This window comes from Rhamphochromis longiceps, linkage group LG7 (genome assembly GCF_057381845.1).
Source record: "Rhamphochromis longiceps isolate RC_006_pf linkage group LG7, R_longiceps_female_GT1.1, whole genome shotgun sequence".
NCBI classification, from domain to species: domain Eukaryota; kingdom Metazoa; phylum Chordata; class Actinopteri; order Cichliformes; family Cichlidae; genus Rhamphochromis; species Rhamphochromis longiceps.
In genome coordinates, this window is record NC_140563.1 from 41,290,639 (window position 1) to 41,304,967 (window position 14,329).

General features: G+C 40.1%; 1 protein-coding gene across 1 annotated transcript in view; it reads left to right on the top strand.

Moving 5' to 3' along the window:
• The window catches only part of LOC146665882 (matrix metalloproteinase-17-like), a 97,290-nt gene that overhangs the window by 74,940 nt on the left and 8,021 nt on the right, over nucleotides 1-14,329 (top strand). Inside the window, exons 5-9 of the mRNA XM_085413667.1 lie at nucleotides 4,897-5,073; nucleotides 6,666-6,768; nucleotides 8,422-8,504; nucleotides 9,165-9,317; nucleotides 9,651-9,908. Of these exons, the coding sequence (XP_085269793.1) occupies nucleotides 4,897-5,073; nucleotides 6,666-6,768; nucleotides 8,422-8,504; nucleotides 9,165-9,317; nucleotides 9,651-9,908 (774 nt within the window). The remainder of the gene's footprint in view (nucleotides 1-4,896; nucleotides 5,074-6,665; nucleotides 6,769-8,421; nucleotides 8,505-9,164; nucleotides 9,318-9,650; nucleotides 9,909-14,329) is intronic.

Genomic DNA, 14,329 nt, shown 5'->3' on the forward strand with positions numbered 1-14,329 from the left:
AATAAGCGGAGGTCTGGAAGTGCTGTTTTTGCTTTGACAGGCAGCAGATTGCTTGTATTAATTATCACTCAGCCAGCAATCTGCTTCTACAAACTGATTACCCTGACTAAAACAAAAGCATCATTAGGCAGGTGAATTTTTCATGACATTCAATTTTTTTTTCTGTGTGTGTGTGTTTGTGTGTTGGGAATACATGCACACATTCTGTGTACTGTTTATGTTTCTGTATGAGGAATGGTTGGCATATTGGGCATGTTACCCTATTTTTGTTGTGTCTTTTCCAATGATCGTTACACTTTATTTTACCCGTCCTCCTATTGTTTTGTTGGCAGCAGAGAGGAGGGGAAGTGTATACTTTACAAGCTCCAAGAGAACAGAAAACATGAAAGAATCATTGAAAATATCAAACTCTAGTCTCTCTCGGCTACATTGTGCTATTACATTCATAGAGCATTATTTGAAACTGCAATTTAAAGGGTTTTTTTTCTTTAAACCTGCTCTTTACATTACAGCGTGCCTTATCTGTGCCCTGGTTTTCAAACCACATTTCCAGACTGATGTATGTTAACAATAACATGTTACTGAAGTAAAATACTGAAAAGAAAATGGAAAAAACCCACCAAACAATGCTGCGGAACAATTCAGTGCCGGGAAATACAAACAGGATCAAATTCCACAGACAATAAACAAACGATAAAGTTAGAACAGGTACACGTAACAGTGGGATGGTGTGAAAGAGTTCAGCAATTATAAACTTTGTCCACTGGAGTATTGTATTGCACTATTTATTTTTTCCTTTAGAGTCAACAAAATATAACTAAAAATCTTCTCTAAAGCAGCCGCTTCACTTCATATATGTATTTGTATCAGAATTCAATGTGTCATAGAAAACATACCAATATAAAGAAGGAAAACACACGAGAAAGCGTTTCATTCTGCGTGTGGTTGTGTCTCTTATCTGAGTGTTCAGTTTGTCTGGTTACTAACAACTCGGTTTGAATAACTGGAGCAGTGGACGGGGCTTTCGGGGCTCACCGATCGTATTGGAGGTCATTAAGGGATTACAGTGTTCTGTGCTAAATGTGATGTCACTGTGTGATTACAGTGATGGATGTCAGCTTGAGGAGCAGCAGATATTTGGAAGAACGTTCTGACCTCTGCTAGAGAGATATTTTTTTCTTCTGGTGTGGCCCAAACAAGGGAAAGCGTAGCATTTTGCCTGGGTGGACTGAATTTTGGCTGTGAGCTAATACCATTACAGACAGTGTGGAAGTCCTGAGCATGAAGTGCATCCTCGCAAAACCTTTTTAGTGATTAAGTCAGTAACCTCAGAGAGGATTGTACTTCCTAGGAGCACAATATTAGAAATTTAATGATGGGAAATAAAACATACTGACAGAACACGAGGCAAAACATGGAAATGACGGAAGCGTTGAGGGGGGGAGGGGCATATACAGATATGCTACTTTGTTAGGTACACTTTGTAGAAGCAGCTTGGGCCCCTTTTCTTCATGGCACAGATTCAACAAGATTGAAACATTTCTCAGAGATTTTGGTGTATATTGACATGATATCATCACAAAGTTGCTGCAGATTTGTCAGCTGCACATCCATCATGCAAATCTCTCCTTCACATCTCTAACATGCTCTATTGGATTGAGATCTGGTAGCTGTGGAGGGCATTTTGCTCCAGCAAAGTCATTTTCATTTTCAACAAAACAGCTTTGTGACATGGTGCTTTATCACCCACAGGGAAATGGATACACTGTGGTCATAAAGGGATGAACATGGTCAGCAACAGTACTCAGGCAGGCTGTAGCATTTAATAACGCTCAACTGCTTCTATTGGCCCAAAGTGTGCCACGCTTTTACTTTGTCTACACCAAATTCTGATCCTACCATCTGAATGTGACAGCAATAATTACAACAGTTTTTAAAAAAAAATTTAAAGCCTGTGAGAAATGTAACCTCAGTTTCCAGTTCTTAGCTAACAGGAGTGGCACCCAGTGGTCTTCCTCTGCTGTAGCCCATCTGCTGCAAGGTTCAGCATGTCATGCATTCAGAGATGCTCTTTGTCCTTCTTTGGTTGTAATGAGTTGTTATTTGAGTTGCCTTTCAGCTCAAAGCAACCTGGCCATTGTCCTGTCACCTCTGGCATCAACGAGGCATTTTCATCTGGAGAGCTGCAATGCACTGGATATTTTCTCTTTTTTGTGAACCTTACAATGGCTCTGTGGAAAAATCCCAGTAGATCAGCACTTTCTGAACTATTCAGACCAGCCTGTCTGGCACCAATAACCATGCCACAGTCAAAGTCACTTAAATTGCCTTTCTTCCCTAAATCACCTTGTTCACTTTGAACTTCAGCAAGTCATCTCGACTGTGTCTGCATGTCGACATGCATCGAGCTGTTGTGTGTGTGCTGATTAGATAGTTGTGTTGATGTTAACAACTAGTTACAGGTAGCTAACACATGAGTTAGTTCTTTTCCAAAAATAAGTTGTTTCAGGGTATTTACCCAACTTCCAGATGTAACTAATCAGTTTGAACTCTAAAGACTGACCTGACACTTAATAAAATGGATAAGTTAAGGGGAAACATTGTCAACTGTATTTAAAGATAACATTTATTGTGATACAGAAATTAATGAATCTCTAAGATTATTCTTTTCATAGTGACAGAAGAGCACTGAGATTTAAAGCACACTTGTTGGAGGCTGATTGGCTCGCTGAAGGCGGGCAAGAGGATGATTGGGCTAGAGTAATGATGTCGGTATTGACTTTGACAGTGTGGGAAAGTGGAAGTGGTGTAAAGAACAGACTAGCAGTCGAACAACCAGGAAAGCAGGCAAGTGAGTGATTACACGTTTTCATTACTAAACTTATGCATAAGCTTCACCGTGTTTAAATTAGCAAAAGATGGGAAGAGGATCGTATCAAAGTAAACCCAGCTAGAATAGCACTGAGTATTTTATGCTAACCCTAAAACTGCATACTGTTTTGTGGCAAACACGTCTCCTATGTGCATTCATATAGTCCAGTTACAAATAGTTGTATTTATGCTATGAGTGACAATGATTGAGTTATTACAAGCTATTTTTGGTCATTAAAAGAGTAAAATTAGCTTAATTACTAAATCTTGAGTGAGGGATTTGTGACTAGTTGCAAAGACAGCAGGAAGTACTGATTATAGATATTCATGCTATTGACATAGGCTGACTTTAGGGCATCCACTAAGGAGCTGTGATGTTTTTTATGGATCTTCTTGACCAAGATCAAAGCAACAGAGTCCTGTGATCCTCATCTTTGTGGACTGGAGAACTGACAGTCAGGAGAGGGTTGAAAGGTCTACCAAATGAAGCTATTAATTTCTATTCTCAGCTCCATGCCATGAAAGCATTTGGACTGATAAAAAAGCTGCTTAATGGGTCAGTGGTGAATCTGGAAGAACAAAGATTGAATCCCTAAGAATGTAACAGTCTGAAGAGCCATACTGAATACTCTCTCTCTCTCTCTCTCTCTCTCTCTCTCTCTCTCTCTCTCTCTCTCTATGTGTCTCAGTCTCTGCTTTTCTAAAATAATTTGGTGCATTCACACAATCCTTGCCTCTCTGACTTTGTCCTCAGTCATTATGTCTATTATGTCTGCTTCACGTGGACCTTAAATGCGATGACATGGTACATACTGTGCTCTGAGTCCCTGTTCTCCCTTTCTCCCTCACTCTCTCTCCCTTTCTTTCCTTCCTATTGTTCACCTGCAACATGTGCTTCTGTAGATTAGAGTTGGCATTTGCCTCCTGACCACCCCAGGTGAATACTGTAAGCACGAGTGCGTGTCCCAGGCCGTGGCCGACCTATGGTTTACTGAATGCAGACTTGCGCACATAGCCACCAAGGAACTCTGAGCTAGCTTGGTTTGACACGGTACCTCTTCATATTTTTGGAAATCTAAATCTCTAAGCCCCAGGTTCTGTCTTGCTTCACAGAGTCAGACAAGGGGTTTGGGAGGATTTTTCTTTTTATGTTTTAGCTGAAGATGGAGGGAAGGTGCTTTAATAGCCTGCAGCCTCTTTAGGTGTCTTTCCGCACTAAGATTTTGATTGGCGGCCCAGGGACTCAGGCAGTATTACCATAGTTATCTCACTATACCACACACCTGCAACACTCAGAGCTTCCTGAGCTGTCTGTCATGCCTCTCAATTTGCACCACAAGTTGGACAAAAAAAAAAGAAAAGGGTCAATTAAGGGTGCAGACCCATAGCAGAAAGGTCACATTGGCGACCATCGCTGTGGATCTCTCCAAAGCAATTTACCAAAAAGTCTTTCATGCCACCTTCTCTGTCACTGAATGCTAATGCTAATTGAACATGTGTGACCAATCAAAACAGTCTGTTGGCCATGGAGGAAGAAGCAGATTATCCATTTACACATGATCAGTGTCTGCAGCTGAAGACCTAGAACAACTTCTTTATAGCAATCTGCAAGCTGTGACATTACACATTAATTGATTATCTCGTCATAAAATCAAATGCAAAGCAGCAGTAAATCCTTCCACAAATGTACTTGAAAAACAAATGGGAGTGGTCTATTATTATTTTAGTCAACTGTTACAAAAATTAACTAATAGTTTGAGCACGATAAAGCGAGTTCTTACATATAGAAAAATGTGGTTTGTATATTATTTAAATAATGGCTATAACCATGCACGAAATACAGGGACTATAGTCATAATAGTAGCAATTTTACAGAGCATTACTTGTGTTGTGTATAGTGACCTTTGACCTTTAGAGTGCATTTCTAAAGAGGTTTGCTTTTTCTTCTTTATGTTTCACTAAACGAGGCTTTTAACAGTGCGCTTACTTTCATTTTTTGTGTAATCTCCTTTCTGTCTCTTTCAGACTCTCACGGCATGGATCTGTTTGCAGTCGCAGTCCATGAGTTTGGTCATGCCATCGGTCTGGTCCACACCTCTGCAATGGAGTCCATCATGAGACCGTACTACCAGGGCCCTGTTGGAGACCCTCTAAAATATGATCTACCCTATGAAGACAAAGTCAGAGTTTGGCAGCTTTATGGTATGTAAAAGGCGCCTGTGTGTGTGTGTGTGTGTGTGTGTGTGTGTGTGTGTGTGTGTGTGTGTGTGTGTGTGTGTGTGTGTGTGTGTCAGGGAGATGAGCCAGAAAAGTAAATTACTTTGATTCCTTTTTCCCATCATTAATATGAAATATGTGCTGCAGTAAATACTCACAAAATTATCTGCTTACCTGATGAATCATCATTAGTAACAAGCAGTGTCAAACATGATCAATGCTGTGAAGTCTCCGACCCTTCATAGAATCCTTCTCTGCTGGCCGTGAGTCATGATCCTTGGCTGTAATTATGTTTGTCTCGCAGTAAACTAGTGGCTGTGACAGCTCAGGAGACTGAAGATACAGCAGCCTCATCTCATGCAGGGGGCACCAATTTATGAGCTCTGCAGAGCAAGGTTATTGATTTAATGAAAACATGGATGGAGTTAATTGGACCTCATTATGCCATGTGACTTCATCAAACCTTTCCCTGATCCAGGAAGTGACAGTGAGACAAGAAAGAAAGAAAATGATGACTTTTAGAAAAACACAATCAAGTGCGGGGATAAATAATGGTGGCGTGTGATTTGAATTGCTGAATCCTGCTGAAGGGGAATATTGTGATACGTTGAAATGATCAAACTACCTCATTTTGAGATGACTTTGGATCCAAAAAAATGTTGGTGATCACAACCCCCGTGGTTATTCCTAACCAACCAATGACCAGTCCTACAAATATCTTTCTGTCCGCACTGATAGCACTGTAACCTCACATATTTATTTTAGTCATACATACTTTTGACTCCTCCATTGTTGAATGATTTGGCAACTTTTTTCTGTCATTAAAATCAAAGCTAACCCGTTTTGTTCAGACTGTGTTCTACCTATGAGTACCTGGAACAAGAAGAAAAAATCCATTGTGATCCACATTCTGTACTGCAGTAAGAGCTGCAACCATCAAGCTGATGGCATAGAGTTCAGTAGTGCAAACTGAACTCAAGGGCTCTATTCTTTTTCTACATCTTACAATTTTAAACTGTCCTCTAGAATAGTATGAGACCACATAGGTTGCCCTCAGGGCAGTTTTAATTCACTTTGAGTGATGAGTCTTCTTTTGTTTCTATCTAGTTACCTAATTGTCTATCCCTGCACACACTTGCACAGGAAGTGCTTGGAAACCCATGCCACGAAGTTCCCGGTGCACAATTTTTGTGCTGATGTTAATGCCAAATTATTGGCATTAATAGGGTGACCAACCGTCCTCTTTTTTTGCACTTGCTGACTTGTAAAAGCCTATATGACATTTTTTATTTCACCATTCATTAACTGCACAGAGAAGGCATAGTTTAAATACGTTAAAGTTTTCTTTAAGTAAACAGTTTTATTAAAGTTCTTCATGACTGGTGCAAGTGTCCTCTTTTTTGGAAATCAAAATATGGTCACCATGGCATTAAGCCATTATGATCCTGTGGCAATGGGACTGAAAATGTGTCATATGAAATGTAAGACACAAATGGAGAACAAAAGAAACTAAATAAATTATCAAAAATAGTATAAGGGATTTATTGTTATTACATATGTTTGTCTTGTTTTCCCAGGTGTTAGAGACTCAGTGTCCCACACAAATCAACCAGGCAGTTCGTCTCAGACAGCCGAGCCTCCTGTCCTGCTAGATCTTCCTGAAAACAGGTCCACGGTCATGTAAGTAGAAGTATAAAAGGTATCTGTTATCTTTTAAATGCAACAGAAATAGATCTGGCACTCTAATAATAATGCAGTCCATAAAAATCACTTAATTCCTTAGTAGTTGTTTTAAGGTCTCTTTTACCTAAATTAGCTGCATTGTTTGGAAGAAGGAAAGCCAATTTCAGTATTCATTTCATCTTAATTTCATAAATTTAGTAAAGCAGGCATGATGGCCAGAGGGTCTGTGTCAATAAAACTCAAAGCACAGTTCATCTCAGGACACAACTTATTGAAATGCTTTTTGATTGAAGTGAAAACAAGCCTCAGCAGAAGCAAATAAACCATCTTCTCAATGTGCATTCTGTCTATTTATATACAGTAGTTGTGGAAAAATGGTGTTATTAAAGTCATGACAATAAATGAATTTACATCCACAGGCCTCATGCAGGTGGTATTCATTTGTTTTATTTCACTGGATTGAATCACATTACAAAGAGATTTCAGTTTTTGGGATGATTCCTTGTACATAATTGCATTGTGATTGTTTTATAATTGTATCAGGTTTTTGTTACTTCCACTGAGATGTAGTGTAATGAATCTATGCAGGCTTACATTCATTGTAAAAAAGAATTTTCTTGCGGGGAGGGGGAGACTTGATAGAACTTGTAAGGTACCAAAAAGCAAATTAGCCAAGAGTGAGCATGGGACCTTGCCCATCAAATTAAGCAATTCTCAGAAGACAGTTGGGCAGCTATCAACCTGTAGTTTCTTTAGGTTATCAAGCTTAATTAGACTGCATTTTGTCCATTTATACATTTTGAGAGTACATACACTCTCTCGCACACATCACACACACAACCTAACCACTCAACCCCAGCCTGGGGTAGCCCCCAAAAACAAAGCAAACCTGAAGAAACTTTAGTCTGAAGGTCTAAAGAGTTTAGTTAGTTTCAGATGGGTGGAGGTACAAATACAACTACACACAGTGAGGTAATGCTAAAACACCACAGATGAACATTTAGCAGCGTTTGCTCGCCAGTTTCAGACGTCCACTAGCTTCATTAATTGTTTCCTGCTGCCTTGGTCAGGTCATGATGTGTGGAAAAAGCTAGATTGGGCCCGACAAGGGCACCAATACTGACCACTGCACTGTGGTGTAGCGCTAATAGAGTTCTGAATAGAGACCTTTGTTGGTAATATAAGGCCTGGCAGGCTCTCACTCTCAGCCCTGTGGTGCTAATGGCTTCATCATTGGCATGCAGGCCACGTCAGTGATTTAAATCACTTAAAAACCTTGGGGATAAACACACCGAGGGATTTCACCATGTCAGCCTGATAGCTACCTCACTTCTTTTAGCATGGTTTCAGTGATTCACGCACAGGCACCTGAGAGGATATCAGGAACAGCTTGTGCAAAATTTCTCAGAAGGGGTCGACGCATGTCAGTAAAAAGCTACGCAATATAATCGGTCAAATAATTTTTTCACTTTTCACAACTGAGGAAATTTTTGCAAATGAGAGGTGAGTCATTAGAACCGAGATACAACATTTTCTGTGGTGGCTAGAGGTCTAAAGCTTTATAAATGTCCAGTTTAGAATCCAGCAGATCCTTGTTATCGCTCATTTTACGCTGTTTTTCCCTTCTTACTTTCTTCCCATCTCTCTCAGGCTGGCACGAGATACCCCAGACAGATGCACCAGTCACTTTGATGCAGTGGCCCAGATACGAGGAGAGGCCTTCTTTTTCAAAGGTACAACAGCACAAACAGTGAAAGAGATATGCAAAGCTGCAGAGCTATGAGGGGAGGGAAAATAACCCAAAACAAAAAAGAAAAGAAACGAGAAATTAGCCAAAAGAGCAGCAGTGGAGAAAGAGTCAAATGAAAGAAGTGAGAAAGGGAAAGAGAATGAGAGCGAGGTGGTAGTTGTAGATACCCGACTGAGCCAGTTGAGCCCTGCTGAGAGACTTCAGTATAAAAATTACATCACCCTTTCATGCTTGCCCTCTGGAGGAATGACCCCTAGCCTCCCACTGACAACGGAAACAAGAAACAGACTTGCATACCTTCTGCAGTAGCAGTGTTAGTAAAGTCTACTGAATTTTAACGATGTTTTTATAGAACTTTTTAATATAATTTGTTTTTGTTGTCACACTTTAAAATCAAGGACATGGAACGTTTGTAGATAATTAATAGAATATTTAGATTTATCTGTAGCTCTTAGCAGCCTTTAATAATTGTATTATGTCTTCCTGCCACAAATATCAAACCTTTCAAACTAGGGCTGCTCCTTGTCACTTGTAGGTCATTGCTTGTTGTGTTTCTTGTACACTTTACATGATTAAATCTGGAAGGACATTTAGAGCAGAAGTAATAGTGTTGTTCCTCTTATTTTGAACCTGTTCTTCATAGGGAAATACTTCTGGCGACTAACAAGAGAGAAGCACCTGGTGTCTCTGCGTCCTGCTCAGATCCATCGCTTCTGGCGGGGCCTCCCAACCAATCTGGATAGTGTGGACGCAGTGTACGAGAGGCCTGGGGACCACAAAATTGTATTTTTTAAAGGTACAGTATCAAAAACATTGGAAGAGAGCAGGTGGGATTTTTAAGGAAATTGTGTATTTTGTAAGTCTATGTGAGTAGGAGAGGAGTTAGGCAATGACATTTAAAGTATTGAAAAGAAGGACATAAACAAGCTACAACTTTTGAGCTACCACTGTGGTTAAGACTACACAAAAAAACTACACAAAAAAACATATGTGTGCGTTTTGTTTTTTTTTTAATTTAATTATTTCCTTTCATTATTTTCTTTTCAAATGTATCCTCTCAGATGTCTTTTCTTTATAAAACATCATATTGGTAAGTAGGTTTTAACTCGTTATGTTTAACTTTCTTTAGGTTTAAAATACTGGGTATTTAAAGACAATATTGTGGAGGAAGGTTACCCTCGTCCCATCAGTGACTTTGGCCTACCGTTGGAGGGTGTGGACGCTGCCTTTGTTTGGCTACACAACGACAAAACCTACTTCTTTAAGGACAACCGCTATTGGCGATACGATGACCACCTGAGACGAATGGACCTGGGCTACCCTAAGGACAGCAACCTCTGGAAAGGGCTGCCATCACAACTTGATGATGCCATGAGGTGGTCTGATGGTAAGTAATCTTTTTTTTTTTTACACAGTTTTGCCCGCCCATCTTATGTGCATAAAATGATGAAAAAGAGAGGCAAAGTTGACACTGGCACAGTTGTGTCCTTGGGCAAGATACTGAACCCCAGACCTTCCCTGATGGATGCACTGTTGTATGTGTGGGTGCATGTGAGTGCATGTCCTTGATAGATAGCGGATTGCATGTACAGAATAATGATGTGACTTTGATTAGAATTGCATAGCACAGTATGCATACCAGTTGGTTAACCATTTACTTTACTGTGAAATTTGACATGGACATCTTGTCCTTATCCAAGAGTTTCAACTAAAACAAAGTCAGCTGAGCACTTTGTTTTAGACACTGAAGTGTTGTGTGCTCTAAGACAGAGCTAGAGGTAGAAGACGCAGAACCTAAAATTTCTTTCTGCAGTGCTTTACAGTGAGTGATGATAATTTGAAATTTAAGAAAAACACTAAAGAGTTTATTTCCTTTAAGGAAATAACCATATGTTTGATAATAAATCTGCAAAGCAAATTGTTTACATCATCCTCAAAAAAAATGATCAAAACTACACCTTTGTCACGGTATGGCTGGCAGACCGTGGGGAGGTGGGGAAGGAGGACCCAGGCGCGGAGCTCAAAGTTCAAGCAGTGTGTTTATTTACAGAGTGGAACAAAAACAACAATAAATCCCCGTGTTCTCCCAGACTCCCGTGCCGTGTCTCTGCGTGAATAGTTCGTGTCTCTGTGCTCTCCGCTCCCGTGTCAGCACCCCCCGGTGCTCGCTGCTCTTCGTGCCTTCCACGCTCCTCCTGCGGGAAACAATAGACGCAGCCGTCAGGACACAAATAACCGCGGGCATACACTTACACACATTAACTCAATTCAATGGGACGACTAACGTGGAGTCTCAAGCAAATGATCCCGCGTCGGTGGGAGCTCCAAGACTCTCTTAAGTAGCTCCCCCGACGAGGCCTGATCAGCAGCAGGTGTGTGGCTTCGGGTGTGGCCAGTCCCCTTGCAGGGCCACACCCTCCAGGCCTGACGCCGCCTATAAACAAGTGCTCAGCCACCCACACACACACACATATACACAAGCACAGGGAAGGGGGAGCAACACCAAAATACACAGCAATAATAATAATAATAATATAATACATGACTGCTCAGGGATCCTGGGTCGCCCAGTCCCAGGACCCTGACAACCTTAATCAATCACCCAGAGTCAGAATGTCCTCAGAGTAAAGCCAGTGACATATTTTTGACCGCTTCTGTCTTGATTAAAAATTGATTGATTGATTGATTATAAAGACACTCTGATTGATTAGATTCAACATATAAATGATGAATTGCCTGTCAGTTTCTTTCAGTGAAAAATGATTACATTTCTCTGAGAAAAATAGAGTCGTAACACTCCACCACAGCATCAAACCAGTAGTCTGCTGTGCTATTTTCTAAGCCTAAGGCAAGACTATGCAACACCGTTCTCAGGGGAAGTCCTTAGACCGGAATAAAGTTTGAGAAGAATATGAGACAACAGAACAATTAGGCAAGTTAGGAATGCAGCTTCAAGTCTTGGATGAAATTTTAGGCCTTGCTATTGGCATAAGGATGGCAGTGTCATTCACTGAGCCAGTCACTCCACCACTTCCATTCAGAAGTATGTCTTGAAATGTCACTGAATAGTTCGTCGTGGGATTTTTTTACGCAATGTTGTGGTTCCTAGTTGATTCCCTCTATTAGGAGCCCTTTACTTTTCTTTAACATATGCAAAAAGCAAACTCTTAACACGTTAGCATTGCCTTCAATACAACTATGTAACAAAAAAAAGTGTCATGAGCCTCAGTAAATCCTGATCTGTCAGATGGCAGGGTCAGGATTTGGTGCAAACAACATGAAAGCATGGAGCCATCCAGCTTTGTAGCAATGATTCAGACTGGTAGTGGTGTAATGTTTTTTTTTTTATGTCTTGTCACACTTAGGGACACTTAATATCAACTGAGCATATACCCTTTACACGCAGTGTAGGTATTTGTTTTATAGCTGATTCCAGCAGAATAACATGCAATGTCATAAAGCTTAAATTATGTCAGACTGGTTTCTTGAATTTGACATTGAGTTCACTTTACTCAAATGGCCTCCGTAGCCATTAATAGGACACCTTTGGGATGTGGTGGAATGGGAATTTTGCATCATGGCGCTGAAAAAATCTGGAGCAGCTGTGTGATGCTATCATGTCAATATGGACCTAAATCTCTGAGGTATGTTTCTAGCCCCATGTTGGATTTGTACCCCAAAGAACTGTCTGAAGGCAAAAACCACATTGTTTAATTTTTAAAAAATACTGTAGAGATATTATAGATTGCTATAAAATCAAATGTACAGCTTTGTAGTTCACAGAGAGAGTATCCTTGTGATTTTGGTCCTGTCTTACCTTCTTCTTTTGCATTATAAATGTTAACATTTATCATTTTAAGTCAAATGTAGACAAATTGCTGTGACTTTTTTAATTTACCCTTCCCAAATAATGTTTCCAAGCTCACCTCATCAGCTTCAAATTCCTCATTATCTTTATATTTTACATAAATAACTACCTGCAAGTGTGCATTACCAATTCTATTCAATTTCAGTTACATTTTATTTAGATGGTTCCATCCCACGACAGAACACTTAGTATTGTTTGACAATGACCCTACAATAATAAAGAGAATACGCCAAACACTTGGTGACAGTGGGAAGAAAGAATTCCCTTTTAACAGGAAAGAACCTCGAGCAGAACCAGAGTCAGGGAGGGGCAGCCATCTGCCAACACTGTCGTTGAATTTAAGTGTCGTTTGGCAGAATATGGTTATTTTACCAAAACCTTTTGTTTTGCTTATTCTTCAGTCTTAAAATGTATGCTTCATTCTTACATGAATAATGTAAGACTGCCCTCTGGAGTACTCACAGCCAGTCATGTTGTAACATCCAGGCTGTTTTTTGTCCAGCTGACTCCTGTAACCTGCGGTGCAATTTGTGATCTATTATTTCTGTCATGGATCTTTCAGAATAAGTGAAGCATGTTCCATGGATTTAAAAATTTAAGCATGTTCTGGGGATTCAGTGTTCAGATTCCGAGACAAATCAAAAGCCTAATACGTGTCCTTTAAGAGTTTTCATTATTCACGCAATGCATTTTGTTCCACCATTTGCTCCTATTTGATTTTAGTTTATTTATATTTGGCATTCCTTGGATGCATCCATGATTGTTTTGGTGTGGCTGTAGGATACAGATTAGAAGAACATTTGCATTTGTTTATTAATTTGTTTAATTTTTTTCATGTGTCAATAGAGGGTTGGGAGTTTGTTTGTTTTTTTAACCTTTATCTGTTATTGACGTTGCACACATGGTCTTGTCTGCCAACACTGCTTCATATTCGCAGTGTCAAACCTTGGAGCTTGCCCAGTGTAATCACTTTGTATAGCTCCACTGTACCAGCTGACTCAAGGTCACAACACATCACTCCTGCATCTTGGTTAAGAGTTGTAAAATCGCCTGAACACCATGTGTTCAAACAAAAGCAGCAGTTCTTTTCTGTCAGTGTATTAGGCTCTGGATGGTGCTTGAGAGTGTTTTTGGATTTTGAAAATCCATCAAAAAAGCAGACACTTATTTTTAAAATTTGAGAATGCTCAGTGGAAGCCAGGATGTCTCTAACCAACCCTGCAGCGCATGTAAATACAGCAAAGCTCTTTTCCCTGTCAGTGGTCTGTGTTCTGTCTTCCAAGCTTGTAGACTCGGAGGTCTCTGAGCTCTTTGATGAGTTTACCCACATGTTTGTATATTTGTGTGTGTGTGTGTGTGTGTGTGTGTGTGTGTGTGTGTGTGTGTGTGTGTGTGTGTGTGTGTGTGTGTGTGTACACATAAGGGTACTTGTTCTTCCTCTGCAGAATTTTCAACAAGAAACAAACCTTCTGCTCCCTGTTACACCACCCCATGCAAGTGCAGTTTACATGAAAGAACACTTGTGAATGAAAGGTGTTCACACGTGTAAACAGGTTAGTCTAGATAGAGTTTACGGGGTGGTTATGAACCTAAAACAGACCATACTCTTCGATGCTGTCTCCTTGTGAAGCATCTACAGGTTGCCACCCACCCTACTTGGCAGATTTGGCTCTCTCTGATTTCCTTTTACTAAAATTGAAACTCAAGTTGAAAGGCTGACACAGGGGAGAAGATCCAACTATCTTTGCAAAAATTGCCAAATTTAAATCCATTTTGGTTTTTGCTTTTATAGTCGCAGTAGTGTGCCTTGATCAATTTTCATAATTCTTAAATGGTGCTAAAGCACTTGCTTGGATGAAGATTGTTTTGGAGGGGTTTTTTGTTGTTGTTGTTGTTGTTGTTGTTGTTGTTGTTGTTGTTGTTGTTGTTGTTGTTGTTGT